Source organism: Psammomys obesus, unplaced genomic scaffold, assembly GCF_907164565.1.
Source record: "Psammomys obesus unplaced genomic scaffold, mPsaObe1.curated_primary_1811, whole genome shotgun sequence".
NCBI classification, from domain to species: domain Eukaryota; kingdom Metazoa; phylum Chordata; class Mammalia; order Rodentia; family Muridae; genus Psammomys; species Psammomys obesus.
In genome coordinates, this window is record NW_026596147.1 from 15,334,201 (window position 1) to 15,355,189 (window position 20,989).

General features: G+C 38.7%; 1 protein-coding gene across 1 annotated transcript; it reads left to right on the plus strand.

The window, feature by feature from the left end:
- Window positions 1-1,780: 1,780 nt before the first annotated feature.
- On the plus strand, window positions 1,781-20,438 carry Spata4 (spermatogenesis associated 4). Its single transcript, XM_055593564.1, has 6 exons — window positions 1,781-1,998; window positions 2,737-2,866; window positions 3,246-3,364; window positions 3,474-3,715; window positions 6,359-6,475; window positions 20,290-20,438. Exons 1-6 carry the CDS (start codon window positions 1,781-1,783, stop codon window positions 20,436-20,438), a joined length of 975 nt encoding a protein of 324 aa, XP_055449539.1.
- Window positions 20,439-20,989: the final 551 nt, after the last annotated feature.

Consider the following 20,989-nt stretch of genomic DNA (forward strand, 5'->3'; position numbering starts at 1 on the left):
AGGGGGCTATGATAGGGATGTAAAGTGAATAAATTAATAAACTTATTAAAAAAGGAATTACATTTTTTTTTGTGTGTTTGCACTTACATACCACACGTGAATGTGATGTCAAAAGACAACTTGTGGAGTTGGTTTTTTTCACTCTACCATGGAACAAACTGAAGTAGTCAGGTTTACCTTGACTATCAGAGTCATCTCCCAAGTCCTCATTTTAACCATATACAAACTCAGGTTAGTTTACACATACAAATTATCACACATACAAATAAACACTCAATAAAATATTACCGAGTACCACCAAGATCCAGTCTTGTAGCCAGGTGTGGTAGTGTACACCTGTAATACCAGTGCTTGGGGAGGTGGTGGCAGGGGGAGTTCTGTGAGTTTTAGGCCAGCCAGGTGTACAAAACTACAGCCAAGGTTACAGAGAGAAACCCTGTCTCGTAAAACACACACACACACACACACACACACACTTACTATAAAAATTTTGAGGGATTACCATTCTTGTTGTAGTCGACTATTAATATTTACTATGGGTTTAACTTCTGGTAACGCTGCTGTTCCTCAGCAGCTGTAAAACCAAATCACCACACAGAGACTGGGTTTTTAGTTAATCTAGAACACAATGCTGGGCAATATTTATTCCCTCCTAAACCTCCAAGCCCTCAGTTTCCTAACATTTAGATTTCCCACATTATACTTGCTTTTTGTGAAATCTTAGGTCTAGTTCATGCTCCAAGTCCTTCAAGCTCTCTCCTCCTGCTCTGCTCTCCTCGTGCTTCTCTCCTCCAGCTCCTCCTCCTTCTCACCCCTTCCTGTTCTCTAGCTCCTCCCCTCTTTCCTGTCCTATGGCTCCTCCCATTGCACAACATTGTATCTAGTTGCTTTATTTGTGTCCTGTTTACACAAGAGTGAGTATCACAATGCAATATCCAGATTGAAACCAGAGAGTTGGGGGTGGGGAAATCAGCATTTGAATTAACAAGGGTAAGGCATATACATTTTAAAAGAACATTATACCAACACATTCTCTTTCTGCATAGCTATTTAAGTTACAATTGCCTATGACCGCTTTGCAATAATTCTCCATTTTATACATTACTTGCTAATGAATTAAAGTATTTTGATCAGTTACTGGCACAGAAAGAACTCAGTAAATATTTGCTGAATGAAATCATACATCCAGGACATCTTGAAGTATAAGAATGTAATTTACAAATTATCTTAAAATATTTGACTTTAATGTATATTTGATATAATCATTAAGAAAATAGGTATGATAAATTCTAGTTTTGTTTTCCTCTTGAAACAAAATTCCTGTGGCTTCTACCTCTTCTGTCTTCAACTTCTATCTTCCACTCTCACTCCCACCCCACCCAAAACAAATTTTAATGTCTTCTAGACCTTTCGTACATCTCTACTCAAAATGCTTTATTGATCTTTGGCCTTTAGTTGGCAGACCATAATACATACACTTTAAATTTTGTGAACCAGGATAAAAAAAAAAGATCTTTCAACATATTGCAAGTGAAGCCAACTCCTTCCTCTTGAAGGTCTTAGGTGTAAGTTTCTCAGAGAGCTACAGTACAGTGGGTCCAGACATTCCAGACCCCAGTCTACTGCTAAGCATTCCTAAATTTCTGTAATGCTTCAGAAGGTCTAGAGGAATGTCTCATACAAGGCCAGTTTGGAGGCCGAAGCCCCGCCCCTCAGCGCTAAGCTTCCGATCCCGGCTGGCTCAAAGCTGGTCTGTTGTCATAGAAACCCAGAAAGCGCCATGGCTGCCGCCGGCCAGGCCGAAAAGAGTTGTCCACTGCCGGCGGCAGCCTCATCCAAGCCGACCTCATCTTCTATACAGCCAGCAGTTCCCTCTCGAAGGAAGCCTAAGAAAGGTCTGGTGTATCCGCAACCCCCGAGGAGCTCCCGCCTGCCTCGTTGTGTCCTGCTCTGGCTCCAGGGCCTGGATCTCACCTTCTTTCCTAGGAACGTCACCAGGTGCTGAAGCTAGCCAGGACCAAGGGCCCCAGATTTCATCCTCTCCTAGGCCACCTGCAGCTTTCAGCTTCGGCTACCCTAAATCAGGGGTTGGCCGCCCTGGCCTGGCTTTTTTTCTCCTAATGAAGACACCCTCCCCATCTATCCCCTGCTCACTCACCCCACATATACATCAGGAGAAAACAAACAAACAAACAAACAAAAAAACCATGAAACGTTAACTGATTTTATTCAACTGATCATTAAAGTGTAGATTAAGCTGATCCGGAATGCTTTGATAACTACAAAAGATGGGGACTGAAATGATAGTAAGAACCAGTTTATCCATCTAGTTTTGAGTAAAACCTGAGATTTTAAGAGCTGCTGTTTAACGGAAACTACCCCGAATGTAACTGGCCGTTAATCTGGAACTTGAACAAAATTCCATAAAAATGAAAATCATGGATCTTTTGCAGGAAAACTCTACTAATTTCGTTGTCGGGTTTATCAAACTAACATCTGCGAAACTTTCAATGAGCATTTTAGTCACTTAGAAGCCTTGTTAAAACTAATAATTGGCTTCACTAAAGACTTAGACGGTAATGTTAGCAAACTGCTTTCCCACTGAGAGTCCTCAGAGAAATGAACTGACGAAAGTTTTCCACATAGTTTATCATTGTGAAGTATTAGCCATTAATTATGAAATTATATGAGTTATGTTAACTACTTTTTTCTTGTTTCATTATTGTTACGCACCAGGGATTTTTCAAATGGCTACCTAATTGCAGAGATATTCTGTATATATTACCCCTCGGAACTTAGATTATCATCCTTTGAAAATGGAATGTCCTTAAAAGTCAAGTTGGCTAACTGGGCACAGATAGAGAAGGTAAATTACCAAATTAGCAACAGTTTACTATGGAGTTTGTTTTAGAAAGTACACTATTTACATTGTATCTCTGTGTGAGAGAGAAACAGAAAGACAGAACAGAGAACAGAGAGACAGAAAAAGGTTATATCAAATCTAGGATATAATTAATTTGTCAAATTCCAATTGTTTATATTACAAAACGACAAAGTATGAAATTTAGTATTTGTCAATCAGTGAGGTACTTAATAATGGCTTTCTTGAAGAACAATAGTGAATGTTAATAGTCAACATAAAAATTAGCTCAAAAAAGAGGGGGCTTCGTTAAAGTGAATTCACAGCATTTGGTTATTTTTCTAGAATTAATTGATGATGAAATATTTTCTTTCTATTATTGAAGTTTCTAGCCAAAAAAAGATTTAAACTGCCTAAAGAATTAATCCATGGAACCATTCACTGTAAACCTGGGGTGCCTGAAATACTGATGCAGGAGGTTTACACTTTACTAACACATCAAGAGTAAGTAGTTTGAAAATTTCAAACAATACAATTTGATGTAATCTTGTGATGATATAAGGCTCACTAATAAGACATGATTTGCCAACAATATTTTGTTTCTTATTTCCAGGGTTAAAAGCATCCAGGATGACTACGCCAATTTCACAGACTATAGTTACCAAATGCGTTTGCCCCTTGTTCCCAGGTCGACAATTTCAAAGTCTATTAAAGATAACATTAGGTTATCAGAATTGCTAAGCAATCCTAACACACTCAACGATGAACTCAAAATAGAATTCCTTTGCCTTTTACAAATGTTGCAAAGGAAATTAAGCAGAAAATTGAATCCAGGTAAGCCTTCTCTGAAGACAGGTGAGTTCTGAAATCAGCAAGGCTGTTCTTAGGCAGATGGGAGAAAATCATGCAGTAAAATGATTTATTATCACTGGAGTGGATTATTTCTCAGTCCAATCCTTTCGGTGGAAGCCTAAGTTACATTTTAGAAATGTTTGTCAGTTTATTAAACTGACTCAATTTTTTAAACCCACTCACAGCATATTTGAAAAAAAAAAAAAAAATCTTGCCAGACTGTCCTTCAGTTGTGTCAGGCAGGTGGCTGAGTGAGTGAAAGTGGTTCTCTATCTCTACCATTATGTCCATTTTTGCCCCTCTCTCTTTTTTTTTTTAATCTTTCTCATATCTGTATCTTATCCATTGCCTGTATTTAACAGACAGAAACCTGATCACTTCTCTGGCATACCAACTAAAAAATTGTGTGTCATTAGGATGTTTCTTCCTTTGAACTGTGCTTTCTGAAGGAAAGAGACATTTTCTCACTTGTATCCAGAAGGTGGAGGACTATAGCTTGAATCCTTCTCCACATTTAGCTATCTGGCTAGCACAACATGAGTACTGGTTGGCAGTACAATGCTCATTTTCCAAACTCTTATTTTGTTTCTTTTTCTTTTCTTAGTTAGTTATGATCTCTGGCCCTATTCATGAATTTGTGAGCAAACAAAGACTACAAGGCATTAATCCTTTTTCAGGATTTTATATTTTAAATGTGTATGTTTTAAACATTACACTTAAACACTACAATTTTGCTGCAAAACGTGTCACACGCCCATGTATATAATACTTGAACAGCTTTAAAAGCTGACAATGGTGGTAAGCAATCATGCATCTTCATGCAGTTTAAAAAATGTAATATTACTAACACTTTCACTTACACCCTCCTTTCAGAGAAACCATTTTCTTACTGCTTTTGTTGAAATTTCCTAGATTAAAATAAAGTTAAGCTATATATATTATCATGTTATTCTTAATTTTAGCCACACATATACACACTTCTGTTTGCATACTGCACATATGTTGTATTAATGATTGAATCTAGGACTTTGTATATGCAAGGAACATTCTACCACTTATCAATACTTAATGGGATTCCTTAATTTCATTTTGTTGTTTTTCATAGAAATTCTTTCTTTTTTTCTTTTATTGAAAAAATATTCTTATAATATATTCTGATTACAATTTCCTTTCCCCCAACTTTTCCCAGTTCCTCCCTGTCTTCCCTCCAATTTTTAAAAATAAAGTTATTTTCATATAATATATTGTGGCTACAGTTTTCCCCCATCTCCTTCCAGATCTTCTCCACCCTTCCAACTACAACTCTATCCCTTTTCTCTCTTTCTTAAGAAAACAGGCAAATAAAAAAGACAACAAAAGCTAAGAGCACAAGACAGGAGTCCCTACACCACAGTTGGGTTACATTTAGGACAGCAACAACTACTGAATGTTTATTTCTGTAAAACCTCAGTTTATTCCATTATATTGTTTTGAACACACCTTCATATATAACTATGGTCACTTTTTTCATTTTTAAAATAATATCCATTTTCATTATTTTAAATTTTGTGTGTGTGTTTAGGGTTTTGTGTGTACCACAGCACACATGGTCATAGGTCAACTTTGTAGAATCAGTTCTCTCCTTCCACCTTTATCTTTTAACCTACTGAACCATTTCACTGGGCTCATATTGATTTTTGGTACTTTTGGTTGTAAAAGTTTTTTTTTTTAAAAAAAACTATTTTCAAAGTACATTATAGAGATTGTAATATTTATGGGAATGCTGCCGATAGGTGTTTCTTTTGCCCTCAGAGAGTGTGAGCAATGAGTGTACAACCTTGGTGTGAGATACAAAGATGGAAAGGGCCCTTAGGGGTAAAGAAAAACAAATGCTCATGTGCTGTAATTTGTGAGATAATTTTAGAAAAAATTAGAGAAATGTAGAAATAATTTTGTTACTAAAGTAAATAAATGTCTGTAAAACAAGATAGAAGCTGCATGATTTATTTACATAAACTACAATAATTAAAACTAACTTAGAGTGATGATTGTCAATATCCTTGTAGGATACTCTGGGCAACAGTGGACAGCTTTTGGTACTGGTACATATAATGATTTATTTTGAGCTGAACAATGATGCTTCACATATATTCATTCTCCCCAAGATTGTTGGAATGACTTAAATTTATGGTTTTTCTTTTTATGTAAGATCTTGAATAAAACCATATTAAAACAGAAGGGGTCACTAGGAAGTCTCACTGGGAAAGGAGGTGTGTCATGTCACAAAGCCCAATGACCTGGGTTTGATCCAGAAGGAGAGAATGGCCTTCTGTAAGCCATTGTCTAAATTCTCTGAGTTCCCTGGGCACACCGTGACACACATCTCTCCCCTCTCCTCGAAACACACTCAAGAAAAAAACAAAACAAAACAAAACAAAACAAAACAAAAAACAGTAAAATAAATATACTACCTTTAAAGTAATATTTTAAAGTACAGTGACTACTTTGTTCACCAAAAATGATCAGTGGGGTAGGGGTGGAAGAGATGGCTCAGCAGTTAGGAGTGTTGGCTTATCTTCCAGAGGACTGGAGTTCAATTCCCTGCATCCACATGGAATTATTGAATGTATACACTTTAAAAATTACTTTGGTATTTGTATTTTATAGAGTGGTTTGATGTCAAACCAACAGTGGGAGAAATGACAATCAGCCATCTTCCTGCCAGTAGCTATGGGCACAGATACAAAAGAAGGGTTTCAAAGCAAAGAAAGTCATCTGTTTTATGTAAGTTTTGGTTTTAAGATTTTTGTCGGTTAACTGGGTTTTTAGAACTATTCTTTTAAAGTTTTAGAGTAAGGTAAAATGTTGGTTTGAACTTCACCTTAAAACCAAGTATTAACTTAGTGCTTCTCTGAAGTGAAATAGTAAAAGGTATTTTGCCCCAACTGATGTTACATTAAACCATCTGAGTTCTCACCAACACTCAAGTGCATCTGCCTGAAATAAAGGGAGCTTCACTGAGCTCAAAACTCAGTCCATTTGGGGAATTATCCAGTCCAAAGGTGAGTGGATGATACTTGGAGTTCTGAACTTTCCAGAAGCAGAATGACAAAAGGACAGTTATTTAAACCTGTCAACACAGAAAGCATCTGAAATACAGCAAACCACAGTCCATGGGGACAGGCTCATCCCATTCCTGGCTATTGTGAAGTTAATCAGTTAAGAAATCCTTTAAAAAAAAAAAAAAGCACAACAAAACAAACAAACAGTTTTCATGACTGGAAATATCAAAACAGCATTTCTTGACACAAGAATTCAAATTTCTGCTTTATAAACTACACAGGACATGCCTACCCAGCTTGATTTCTGCTTGGTTGTGACTGCTTTTACTCTACAGGGGATGGTAGATGCCCAATAAATCTTATGACTCATAAACTAGGGTTGCCTTTAGCTAATAAGAATGGAGGTCTTATTTTAATTTTTTCTTTTTTGCTCAACTATATTCATAGCATCTTTGTTTTTTTAAATTTTCTTTTTAATTTACTTTATTAATTACAGTTTATTCACTTTGTATCCCACCTGTAGCTCCTTCCCTGTTCCCCTCCCAATCCTACCCTCCATCCCTCTTCTCCACTCATACCCCTCCCACAGTCCACTGATAGGGGAGTTCCTCCTCTCTTTCCTTCTGATCCTAGTCTATCAGATCTCATCAGGAGTGACTACCTTGTCTTCCTCTGTAGCCTGGTAAGGCTTAACCTCCCTGATCAAAGACCAGGACAATCAGTTCATGTCAGAGAAAGTCCTTGTTCACATTACTAGGGAAAATGTGGACACTGAGCTGCCATGGGCTACATCTGTGCAGGGGTTCTAGGTTATCTCCATGAATGGTCCTTGGTTGTAGTGTCATTCTTAGAAAAGACCACTGTGCCCAGATTTCTTGGTTCTGTTGTTCTCCCTGTGGAGCTCCTATCCTCTCCAGGTCTTACTATCTCCTACTTCTTTCATAAGATTCCCTGCACTCTGCCCAACAGATGGCCATAAGTCTCAGCATCTGCTTTGATAGTCTGCAGGGCAGAGTCTTTCAGAGGCTCTCTGTGGTAGGCTCCTGTTTTGTCCCGTTTTCTTCCTCTTCTGGTGTCATCCTTTTTGCCTTTCTAAATGAGGATTGATCATCTTACCAAGAATCCTCCTTCTTGATTAGCTTCTTTAAGTATACAGATTTTAGTATGTTTATCCCACATTATATGTCTTATATTATATGTCTAATATCCACTTATAAGTGAGTATATACCCTGTATATCTTTCTGCTTCTGGGATACCTCATTAAGGATGATCTTTTCTAGTTCCCACCATTTGCCTGCAAATTACATGATTTCCTTGCTTTTAATTGCTGAGTAGTATTCCATTGTGTAAATGTACCACAATTTCTGTATCCATTCCTCAGTTGAAGGACATCTGGGTTATTTCCAGATTATGACTATTACAAATAAAGCTGCTACAAACATGGTTGAGCAAATGTCCTTGTTGTGTACTTGAGCCTCTTTTGGATATATGCCTAGGAGTGGTATAGCTGGATCTTGAGGAAGCACTATTCCCAATTGTCTGAGAAAGCACCAGATTGATTTCCAAAGTGGTTGTGATTTCCAAAGTGGTTGTACAAGTTTACATTCCCGTCAGCAATGGAGGAGGTTTTCCCTTTTTTCCACATCCTCTCCAGCATGTGTTGTCACTTGAGTTTTTGATCTTAGCCATTCTGAAGGTGAAATCTCAAGGTCTTTTTGATTTGCAGTTCCCTGATGACTAAGGACATTGAGAATTTCTTTTTTTTTTTTTATTAATTACACTTTATTCATTTTCTATCCCTCATAAGCCCCTCCCTCCTCCCCTCCCGATCCCACCCTCCCTCCCTTTTTTGCATGCATGCCACTCCCCAAGTCCACTGATAGGGGAGGTCCTCCTCTCCTTTCTGATCTTAGTCTATCAGTTCTCATCAAAAGTGGCTGCATTGTCCTCTACTGTGGCCTGGCAAGGCTGCTCTCCCCTCAGGGGGAGGTGATCAAAGAGCAGGCCAATCAGATTATGTCAGAGGCAGTCCTCTTCCCATTACTAGGTAACCCACTTGGACACTGAACTGCCATGGGCTACATCTGTGCAGGGGTTCTAGGTTATCTCCACGAATAGTCTGGTTGGAGTATGAGTCTCTGGGAAGTTCCCTGTGTTCAAATTTTCTTGTTCTGTTGCTCTCCTTGTGGAGACCCTGTCCTCTCCAGCTCTTACTATTTCCCACTTCTTACATAAAATTCCATTCACTCTGCCCTACAGTTGGCCATCAGGCTCAGCATCTGCTTTTATAGTCTGCAGGGCAGAGGCTTTCAGAGGCCTTCTGTGGTAGGTTCCTTGTTTGTTTCCTGTTTTCTTCTTCTGGCTTTCAGAAGCCCTCTGTAGAAGGTTCCTAGGTTATTTCCTGTTTTCTTCTTCTGATGTCCATCCTCTTTGCCTTTCAGGATGGGGATTGACCGTTTTAGTTAGGGTCCTCTCTCTTGCTTAGTTTCTTTAGATGCACAGATTTTAGTGGGTTTGTCCTATGTTGTATGCCTATATGAGTGAGTATATTCTGTGTGTGTCTTTTTGCTTCTGGGACAACTCACTCAGGATGATCCTTTTCCAGGTCCCACCATTTACCTGCAAATTACATGATTTCCTTATTTTTCATTGCTGAGTAATATTCCATTGTATAGATGTACCACAATTTCTGCATCCATTCTTCAGTTGAGGGGTATCTGGGTTGTTTCCAGCTTCTGGCTATTACAAATAAAGCTGCTACAAACATGGTTGAGCAAATGTCCTTTTTGTGTACTTGAGCCGAGAATGTCTTTAAATGTTTCTCTGCCATTTGATATTCCTCTATTGAGAATTCTCTGTTTAGTTCTGTATCCCATTTTTAATTGAATTACTTGGTTTGTTGCTGTTTAACTTCTTTTGTTCTTTATAAATTCTAGATATTAGCCCTCTGTCAGATATAGGGTTAGTGAAGATTCTTTCCCAGTCTGTAGGCTGTCATTTTGTTCTGACGACAGTTTCCTTTGCTTTACAGAAACTTTTCAGTTTCATGAGGTCCCATTTATTGATTGTTGATCTTAGAGATTATGCTCTTGGTTTTCTGTTCAGGACGTTGTCTCTTGTGCTAATGAGTTCAAGGCTCTTCCCCACTTTATCTTCTAACTGGTTTAGTGTGTCTGTTTTTATATTGAAGTCTTTGATCCACTTGGACTTTAGTTTTATGCAGGGTGATAAATATGAATCTATTTGCATTTTTCTACATGTAGACATCCAGTTAGACCATCACAATTTGTTGAAGATATCTTTTTTCCATTGTATGGTTTTGGCATCTTTGTTAAAAATTAGGTGTCCATAGTGTGTTGGTTTATTTCTGGGTCTTCTGTTCAGTTCCGTTGATCTACCATTCTGTATGCCAGTACCATGCAGTTTTTATAACTGTTGCTCTATAGTACAGCTTAAGATCAGGGATGGAGATACCTCCAGAAGATCTTTTATTGTAGAGGATTGTCTCAGCAATTCTGGGTTTCTTTTTATTCCAAATGAAGTTGAAAATTTTTCTTTCAACGTTTGTAAAGTATTATGTTGGTAATTTGATGGGAATTGCTTTGAATCTGTAGATTGATTTTGGTAAGATGACCATTTTACTATGTTAATCCTGTCAAGCCATGAGCATGGGAGATTTTTCTGTCTTCTGATATTTTCTTCTAATTCTTTCTTCAGAGACTGGAAAATTTTCAAATAGAAGTCTTTGACTTTCTTGGTTAGGGTCACACCAAGGTATTTTATGTCCTTTGTGGCTACTGTGAAGGGTGTTGTTTCCCTTTTTAGCCCTTTTGTCTTTTGTATATAGGAGGGCTAATGATTTTGTTTTGAGTTAATTTTGTATCCAGCCACTTTGCTGAAGGTGTTTATCATCTGTAGGAGTTTCCTGGTAGAATTTTGGGGGTCACTCATGTATACTATCATATCATCTACAAATAATGATACTTTGACTTCTTCCTTTCCAATTTGTACCCCCTTGATCTCCTTTAATTGTCTTATTTCTCTAGCAAGAACTTCAAGAACGATATTGAAGAGATATGGAGACATTGGGCAGCCTTGCCTTGTCCCTGTTTTCAGTGGCACTGATTTAAGTTTCTCTCCATTGAGTTTGATTTTGGCTATAGGCTTGGTTTATATTGCCTTTAGTATGTTCATGTATGTGCCTTGTATCCCTGATCTCTCAAAGACTTTAACATGAATGGGTATTGGATTTTATCAAATTTATTCAGCACCTAAGGAAATTATCATGTGGTTTATTTTTTCTTTCAGTTTGTTTATATAGTGGATTACACTGATGTATTTCCATATACTGACCCATCCCTGCATGCCTGGGATGAAGCCTACTTAGTCATAGTGGATTATTTCTTTGATGTGTTCTTGTATTCAGTTTGCAAGTATTTTGTTGAGTATTTTTACATCAATGTTTATAAGGGAGATTGGCCTGAAATTCTCTTTCTTTGTTGGGTCTTTGTGATGTTTAGGTACCAAGGTGACTGTGGCTTCATAGAATGAGTTTGGAATGTTCTTTCTGTTTCTATTTTGTGGGGTAGTTTGAAGAGTATTGGTGTTAGCTCTTCTTTGAAGGTTTGGTAGTTTACTGAAACCATCTGGCCCTTAGCTTTTTTTGTATGGGAAACTTTTGATGATAGCTTCTATTATTTTAAATTTTTTACATTTAAAATTCTCTTTTTAATTTGTTTTTGTTTTGATACAACATCTATTTTGCTTTATTGCCCAGGCTAGCATTTGATTTATAGCCATCTTTCTGCCTCAGCCTTCTGAATGTTGGAGTTTTTAGATATTTACTGCCATACCAGGCTACAACGAATAACATATTTAATTAGTGTACATTTTCACATAAAAATAATTCTTATCTTGAATTTTCAATTACTGAGTACTCTGTATTTTATCTGAGAAATCGAAAATACTATTGAGTTCTTTATAAAACATACTTGTTCATGTTGGAACAAGTTTAAGTGTTAAATTTTAGTAAGTATGGGGTATTCCTTGTTTCCATCAGCTATAATAGAGCAAATCTCAAAAGACCCATTAAAAATTATGTCCTCTAGGAGCCTTTAATATGTTAATTTGTATTATAATTATTTTAAATAATATTTCAGTATTTTTTTAAATATCATAAATTTTAATTATTTAGTTTTGTTTTAAATAGAATGAGTGTTTGCTTTTCCCACTTTAAAAATGTGCTGCTTTGTAGACACTTCATTCCTCATCTTTTCCTTCAGCATTCCTATTTATGACTCTTTAGATGGCCTTTACGATTTGCGATTTTCTTCTTTCTCCAAATGTCTGAATTGTTTGAGGAAAGATACCCTCACTGGACAAGGCCACTTTGAACACGGGTTTGAGCACACAATATCACTCTTTACTTCTCTCAATCCTGTTCTAGCTACTTAGATTCTTACCCTAGCCACACAAGGACTGAAGGAATGGTGTGGATTTGATTTGGGTAATTTAATATATGAAAACTATTTGAAACATCCTATTAATTTTATTCAAGTAATTCCAGTTCAGTCAGTTTTGATGAAAGGATACAAATGATGATTTCAAGTCAGCTTTCATAAACCGAAAGTTAATTAAAGGAGGAGTACACAAGTAGTACACTCTAGGAACTTTGCTATTTAGGTTTGGTCATAATCTCACTGAAATTACAGGCTGTTCTCTGGAATACAAAATCCCATATAACAGTTAAACAAGTTACCATTAAAGAATTATACTCTTAAGTTTCTGTATTTATTTGTGTAACTCTTGTGTCCCAAGGGACAACAAATGCAGATTTCTTAGTTACCACTGGCCCATCATATTAGAACTGAATGACCTGGAGTCTGGCTACCCAGAATGGATGGCAGAGTAATTGGAGCTCTATAAACTGTGTTATGAGCCATGCATATTTGCCAAAGCCAAGTATGAAATTGTGTCTCTGTTTGCTCAGCTGCTTTCTGAAGCAATTTCTAAAAATACATGAGTCATATCAAATGCACCAAATAAACCCTAGATATTTTTTTTTAATTTTTTTATTTTTATTTTATTTTTCTTTTTAGTTACATTTTGTTAACTCTGTGTCCCAGCTGTATCCCGCTCCCTCATTCCCTCCCCAACCCCACACTCCCTCCCTGGTCTCCTCCCTGCCCCTTTCCAAGTCCCCTGATAGGGGAGGACCTCCTCCCCTTTCATCTGACCCTGTTTTATCAGGTATCTTCAGGGCTGGCTGCAAAGTCCTCCTCTGTGGCCTAACAGACTGCTCCTCCCCTGGGGTGGGGGTCAAACAGCCTGCCCTTGAGATCCTATTAGAAATAGTCCGTGTTCCCCTTACTTTGGAAAACTACTTGGTTACTGAGCTACCACAGGCCACATCCGAGCAGAAGTTCTAGGTTATATCCATAGATGGTCCTTGGTTGAGTGTCAGTCTCAGAAAAGACCCTGTGCCCAGATATATTTGGTCCTTGTGGAGCTCCTATCCTTTCCATATCATACTAACTTCCCTTCTTTCATATGATTCCCTGCACTCTGCCGAGGGTTTGGTTATGAGTCTTAGTGCCTGCTTTGAAACACTGCTAGGTAGAGTCTTTCAGATGCCTTTTGTGATGGACTCCTGTCATAAGTTCAATGCACATCCCATTTGTCTTTCTAAATGAGGATTAATCACCTTCGCCTGTGTCCACTTTCTTCATTATCTTCTTTAGGTGTGTAGATTTCATTATGTTTATCATGTCTTGTAGGTCTATATAAGCGAGTATATACCAAGTTTGTCTTTCTCCTCTGGGATACTTCACTCAGAATGATCTTTTCTAGATCCCACCACTTGCCTGCAAATTTCATGATTTCTTCCTTTTTGATTGCTGAGTAGTATTCCATTGTGTAAAAATACCACAGTTTCTGTATCCATTCCTCCGTTGATGGACATCTGGGTTGTTTCCAAGTTCTGGCTATTACAAATAAAGCTGCTATGAACATGGTTGAACAAATGTCCTTGTTGTGTACTTGAGCAAATTTTGGGTATATACCTAGGAGTGGTATAGCTGGGTCTTGAGGTAGCACTACTCCTAGTTGTCTGAGAAAGCGCCAGATTGACTTCCAGAGTGGTTGAACCAGTTTACATTCCCACCAGCAATGGAGGAGGGTTCCCTTTTCTCCACAACCTCTCCAGCATGTGCTATCACTTGAGTTTTTCATCTTGGCCATTCTGATGGGTGTAAGGTGATATCTCAGGGTTGTTTTGATTTGCATTTCCCTAATGGCTAATGAGGTTGAGCATTTCTTTAAGTGTTTCTCTGCCATTCGACGTTCCTCTTTCGAGAATTCTCTGTTTAGCTCTGTTCCCCATTTTTTAAGTAGATTACTTGGTTTGTTGCTTTTCTGCTTCTTTAGTTCTTTATATATACTTGATATTAGCCCTCTGTCAGATAAAGGGTTGGTGAAGATTCTTTCCCAATCTGTAGGCTGTCTATTTGTTTTGATGACAGTGTCTTTTGCTTTACAGAAGCTTTTCAGTTTCATGAGGTCCCATTTATTGATTGTTGCTCTTAGAGCCTGTGCTGTTGGTGTTCTGTTCAGGAAGTTGTCTCCTGTGCCAATGAATTCTAGGCTGTTTCCCACTTTTTTTTCCAGCTGATTTAGAGTATCTGGTTTTATGGTGAGGTCCTTGATCCACTTGGACTTTAGTTTTGTGCAGGGTGATAGATATGGATCTATTTTCATTTTTCTGCATGTAGACATCCAGTTGGTCCAGCACCATTTGTTGAAGATGCTGTCTTTTTTCCATTGAATGGATTTGGCTTCTTTGTCAAATATTGAGAATTCATAGGTGTGTGGGTTTATTTCTGGGTCTTCTATGCGATTCCATTGATCCTCCTTTCTGTTTCTATGCCAATACCATGCAGTTTTTATTACTGTTGCCCTGTAGTACAGCTTGAGATCGGGAATGGAGATACCTCCAGATGATCTGTTGTTGTACAGGATCGTTTTGGAGATTCTGGGTTTTTTGTTTCTCCATATGAAGCTGAGAATCTTTTTTTCAAGGTCTGTAAAGAATTGAGTTGGTATTTTGATGGGAATTACATTGAATCTGTAGATTGCTTTTGGCAGGATGGCCATTTTCACAATGTTAATCCTACCAATCCATGAGCACGGGAGATCTTTCCATCTTCTGAGATCTTCTTCAATTTCTTTCTTCAAAGACTTGAAGTTTTTCTCAAATAGGTCTTTCACTTGCTTGGTTAGAGTCACACCAAGGTACTTTATGTTGTTAGTGGCTATTGTGAAGGGTGTTGTTTCCCTAATTTCTTTCTCAGCCTTTTTGTCTTTGGTATACAAGAGGGCCTCTGATTTTTTTGAGTTGATTTTGTATCCTGCCACTTTGCTGAAGGTGTTTATCAGCTGAAGGAGTTCTCTGGTTGAATCTTTGGGGTCGCTCATGTATACTATCATATCATCTGCAAATAGTGACACTTTGACCTCTTCCTTTCCGATTTGTATCCCCTTGATCTCCTTTAGTTGTCTTATTGCTCTGGCTAGGACTTCAAGTACAATGTTAAAGAGATATGGAGAGAGTGGGCAGCCTTGTCTTGTCTCTGATTTCAGTGGGATTGATTTAAGTTTCTCTCCATTGAGTTTGATGTTGGCTATAGGCTTGCTGTATATTGCCTTTACTATCTTTAGGTATGTGCCTTGTATCCCTGATCTCTCCAAGACTTTAAACATAAATGGGTGCTGGACTTTGTCAAATGCTTTTTCAGCATCTAAGGAGATGATCATGTGGTTTTTCTCCTTCATTTTGTTTATGTGGTGGATTACATTGATGGATTTCCGTATGTTGAACCACCCTTGCATTCCTGGGATGAAGCCTACTTGGTCATGGTGGATGATATCTTTGATGTGTTCTTGGATTCGGTTTGCAAGTATTTTATTGAGTATTTTTGCATCAATGTTCATAAGAGAGATAGGTCTGAAGTTCTCTTTTTTTGTTGGATCTTTGTGTGGTTTAGGTATCAAAGTGACTGTGGCTTCATAGAATGAGTTTGGTAGTGTTCCTTCTGTTTCTATTTTATGGAATAGTTTGTGGAGAATTGGTGTTAGTACTTCTTTGAAGGTCTTGTAGAATTCTGCGCTGAAGCCATCTGGTCCAGGGCTTTTTTTGGAGGGGAGACTGTTAATGACTGCTTCTATTTCCTTGGGAGATATAGGACTATTCAGTCTTTCTATCTGATCTTGACTTAATTTTGGTAGATGGAATCTGTCAAGAAAGTTATCCATTTCATTTAGATTTTCAAATTTTGTGCCATATAGGCTTTTGTAGTATGACCTAATAATCGTTTGGATTTCCTCAGTGTCTGTAGTTATGTCCCCATTTTCCTTTCTGATTTTGCTGATTTGTATGGTTTCTCTCTGCTTTTTAGTTAGTTTGGCTAAGGGTTTGTCTATCTTGTTGATTTTCTCAAAGAACCAGCTTTTTGTTTCATTGATTCTTTGGATAATTTTATTTGTTTCTAATTGATTGATTTCTGCCCTTACTTTGATTATTTCCAGCCGTCTGCTCCTCTTGGGTGTATCTGCTTCTTTTTTTTCTAGGTTTTTCATTTGGGCCATTAAATTGTTTGTATGTGATGTTACAGATTTCTTCTTGTAGGCACTTAGTGCTATAAATTTTCCTCTGAGCACTGCTTTCAATGTGTCCCATAAATTTGGGTATGTTGTGCCTTCATTTTCATTGAATTCTAGAAAGTCTTAAATTTCTTTCTTTATTTCTTCCTTGACCCAGCTGTCATTGAGTAGTAAGTTGTTCAGTTTCCATGTGCGTGTCGGCTTTTTGTTGTTTCTGTTGTTGTTGATGTCCAGCTTTAGTCCATGGTGGTCAGATAGTATACAAGGGATTATTTCAATCCTTTTGTATCTGTTGAGGCTTGCTTTGTGACCAACTATATGGTCTATTTTGGAGAAGGTTCCATGCGGTGCTGAAAAGAAGGTGTACTCTTTTGAGTTTGGGTGAAAAGATCTGTAGACATCTATTAGGTCCATTTGATTTAGGGATTCTGTGAGTGCTTTCATTTCCCTATTTGGTGTCTGTCTGGTTGATCTGTCCCTTGATGAGAGTGGGGTGTTGAAGTCTCCCACTATTAAGGTATTAGGATCAATGTATGATTTAAGCTTTAATATTGTTTCATTTACGAATGTAGGTGCTCTTGTATTTGGGGCATAGATATTCAAAATTGTGATGTCCTCTTGTTGGATTTTTCCTTTGATGAGAATATAGTGGCCCTCCTTATCTTTTTTGATTAACTTGGGTTGAAAGTCTATTTTATTAGATATTAGGATGGCTACTCCAGCTTGTTTTCTGGAACCATTTGCTTGAAAAACATTTTTCCAGTCCTTTACTCTGAGGTAGTGTTTATCTTTGTTGCATAGGTGTGTTTCTTGGATGCAACAGAATGTTGGGTCCTGTTTCCGTAACCATTCTGTTAGCCTGTGTCTTTTTATTGGTGAGTTGAGTCCATTAATATTGATAGATAATATTGACCAATGCATGTTAGTTCCTTGTGTAATGGAGTCGATGATCTTACCTTGTTTCATTGCTTGTTTTCTTTTCATTTTTGTTGGGACATTATCTGTATGCCCTGTTTTCTTGGGTGAATTCGTTTTCGTTGGATTGGAGTTTTCCTTCTAGTATCTTCTGTAGGGTTGGTTTGCTGTATAGATATTGCGTAAATTTAGTTTTGTCATGGAATATTTTGTTTTCTCCATCTATGTTGATTGAAAGCTTTGCAGGGTATAGTAGTCTGGGTTGACATTTGTGATCTCTTAGAGTCTCCATGATGCTTGCCCAGGCCCTTCTGGCTTTCATAGTTTCTGATGAGAAGTCTGGTGTGATTCTGATAGGTCTACCTTCATATGTTACTTGGCCTTTTTCCCTTGCTGCTTTTAATATCTTTTCTTTGTTCTGTAGATTTAGTGTTTTGACTATGATGTGACGTGATGTGTTTCTTTTCTGGTCTAGTCTATTTGGTGTTCTGTAGGCCTCTTGTATATTTATGGACATCTCTTTCTTTAAGTTGGGAAAATTTTCTTCTATGATTTTTTTGAAAATATTTTCTGGACCTTGGAGCCTGGAGTCTTCTTTTTCATCAATTCCTATTATTCTTAGATTTTGTCTTTTCATAGCATCCTTGATTTCTTGGATATTTTGTGATTGGAATTTTTCTGATTTTACTTTTTCTTTGAGAGAAGTATCAATTTCTGCAAGTGTGTCTTCAGCTCCAGAGATTCTCTCTTCCATCTCTTGTATTCTGTTGGTGATGCTTACTTTTGTGGTTCCTGATCTTTTCTCCAAGTTCTCCAGCTCAAGAGTTTTCTCACTTTGTGTTTTCTTTATTGATTCTAATTCTGTTTTCATGCCTTGCACCATTTCTTTTATGTGTTTGAATTTGGATTCCTGTCTCTCTACGATGGACTCTATTTCTTTGTTCATTTCCTTTTTGTATGCCACTAATTTCTTCTCTACTTGTGCCTCTATTTGTTTGGCTATGTTTGCCTGTGTTTCTTTAAGGGTTTTGTCTATTTCTTCTTTCTTTACCTCCAATTGACTGGCCATCTCTTTGAAAGATTTGTTCATTTCCTCCTTATGAGCCTCAAATAATTGAGCAAGCATGGCTTTAAGGTCATTTTCCTGTGCTTCTGATGAATTGGAATATCCATCGATTTTGGGGTTTGCTGGTGAAGTCATGATGTCCTGATTTATGTTGGAAATGTTCTTTCGCCTACCCCTGGCCATTGGCTTATCTGAGACCTTCCCTGTTTGTTTTTGGATTCTGCCGATCAGACTGGTACTGTCTCTCTCTCGAGTCTGGAGAATTCTTCAGGAAGTTGAGAGAGGTCCCGTGTCCTTAGCGTATGCTGAGGACTAGCTGTACCTGTGGGAGGAAAGTACGCAGGCGCAAACAGAGGCAAATGCAAGCGTGCGTGCGTGTGTGTGTATATGTGTGTGTGTGTGTGTAAGTGGGTGTGGGCGTGTGTCTCGAGGGACAGAGTGATGGCTAATGTTGAACCCTTGAGTGTGTGGGAGGGGCTCTGCAATGTATATGTCGCAGGCGCTAGTGATGATCGCAGCGCAATTTCTGGCATTAACTGCCTTAACTCCTCAATTAGACCCACCGAGCAGGAACTTCAATGTTCCAAGTGCCCCTCTGTTTCCCAAAGTGGGTATATGGGTGGGAGGGGGTTCGATGCCTGGCTTCTGTTTTAGAAGAAGCCAGGATCAGTGGAGCTGCAGATTCTCAAGGGTGCACTCACTTACAGGCAGGACACTTGGCAGAGATCGGCGTATCTGGGCTGTCTGCTCTCTGGTTTGGCCCTGCTTCTTTGATGTGCTCCGCCAGTTCCGTGCTGCTGTCACTGCCAGGTTATGAGGTCTTGCTGCAGCTGGAGATTTCAGGGTGGTCACGTCAGTGGGAATCGGGGTAACCAGGCTTTCTGTTCTCTGGTTTGGCCCTGGTTAGTCTTAAACTGGAGGGCTGATGTGCCCCGCCAGCTCAGTGCTGCTCCGCCGCCAGGTTAGAAAGTCCCGCTGTAACTGGAGACTGGGTTGCTAGTCCAGATGCTTTCTGGGAAGTCCTGGGGTCTCTTTACTGTGCTCTCCAAGCTTCGGAGGCCCAGCGCCTGGTGTGTCTAGCTTGTATGGCGTTTCTGTCTGGTTTTGGTGAGTATATAGCGTATTCTCTGTCACTGTGGGATTGGGCGGGCCGTACCGTCAGTGATAGCGATTCTGCGGAGCTAGTATGGCGTCTAGCAGACTCGGGCCCTGGGAGGATGGTGCAGCTGCCGCGCGTGAATCTGGGGCTCCGAGACACAGTACTGCTGGCCTTTGCCGATAAAGGACTTGGGGCTCCGTCTCAGTGGCTGCAGGCCCCAGGCAGTTAGGTCTGCGCTGAGAAAGGCGAGTCTGCTGTGCCGAGGAGGAGGGAGGTCTGGGGGAGGGGAGTGCCGAGAGATCAAAGGATCGTTTCTCACCTTCCCCAAACAAGTCCCTGGGTGACCCGAGACCAAGGTTTTCACCTCCGGCGATGTTCCCTGTTGTTTAGAAAGTCTCTCCGTTGTTTCCCTGGCTTCAGAAGTTCTTCCACTCATCAACTCAGAACTTTTTCTCTTCCACAGCTTGGAAACTGTGTGTGCTAGTCGCCATCTTGGCTCCGCCCCCAACCCTAGATATTTTTAGGCATTGCTGATAAATTTTGAGGCTGTAACACATTCAGTATGTATGTATGTATGTATGTCTGTATATATATATATATATATATGATTTAAATATTCTGTTTACTAATTCATTAGTAACCAGTAATTAGTAATTAGTAACCAGTGCTACTAATTCATTAATTATAGCCAGTGCTCAGGCTATTGTTATTCTGAATATATTTGACGTATTAGAGAGATACCGATAGTACAGATATTTCAAAACTATGAGTTAATTCTTTGTTATTTAAATATTTCAGCAAAATCAGGTAATGATGTCATCTCACATAAAGAAATTCAGGTAAAGCAAAGTGGAATACCTTCGGAATCCATTACAAAACCTGTGAGAAAGGTGGAAGAAACAACAAAATGCACAAGTGAATTGGTTTCGAAGAAGTGCTGTGACTAACTTTACCACAATATGGGTATATAAATGATCCTCTCGTCTTGGATACATTTAAACAATATTAAACAATAAATAACTTAAACTGCTGTCTTAACTGTGATTGGGTAAGAAGCATTTAGAAAAATGTGATTCAACAAATAGTTAGCTGGTAAGTAGGTGCATCAGGGAACCACTGCAGACAGTCTAACTCCATAAGACAACACCAGTCAGGAGAGTTTGTTAGACTACATAGGAATAAATTCTGTGGGAGGATTCAAACACTAGAATAGCCAAGTGGGGATCCATGGGAACTCTGGAGACTCTTCCGCTGTGGTCAGAAGCATTCAGGTAAGTGTAACTGCTCTGGTCAGGATGCTCAGGCAGCCATTAAGGATTTTCTGAGAACGTTTCAGTTTGTTGTTGCTTTGTTTTTTTCTCGAGAAAACGAAGTCTCCTAGCAAAGCCAGACCCTTCTGGGACCTGGAACATCACCCTAAAATACCATCAGCTTTGCCATTTTGGGGGGCCTGGTCTTGGACACCTAACTTTCCTGTCCTTTATTGGTGACAGGGATA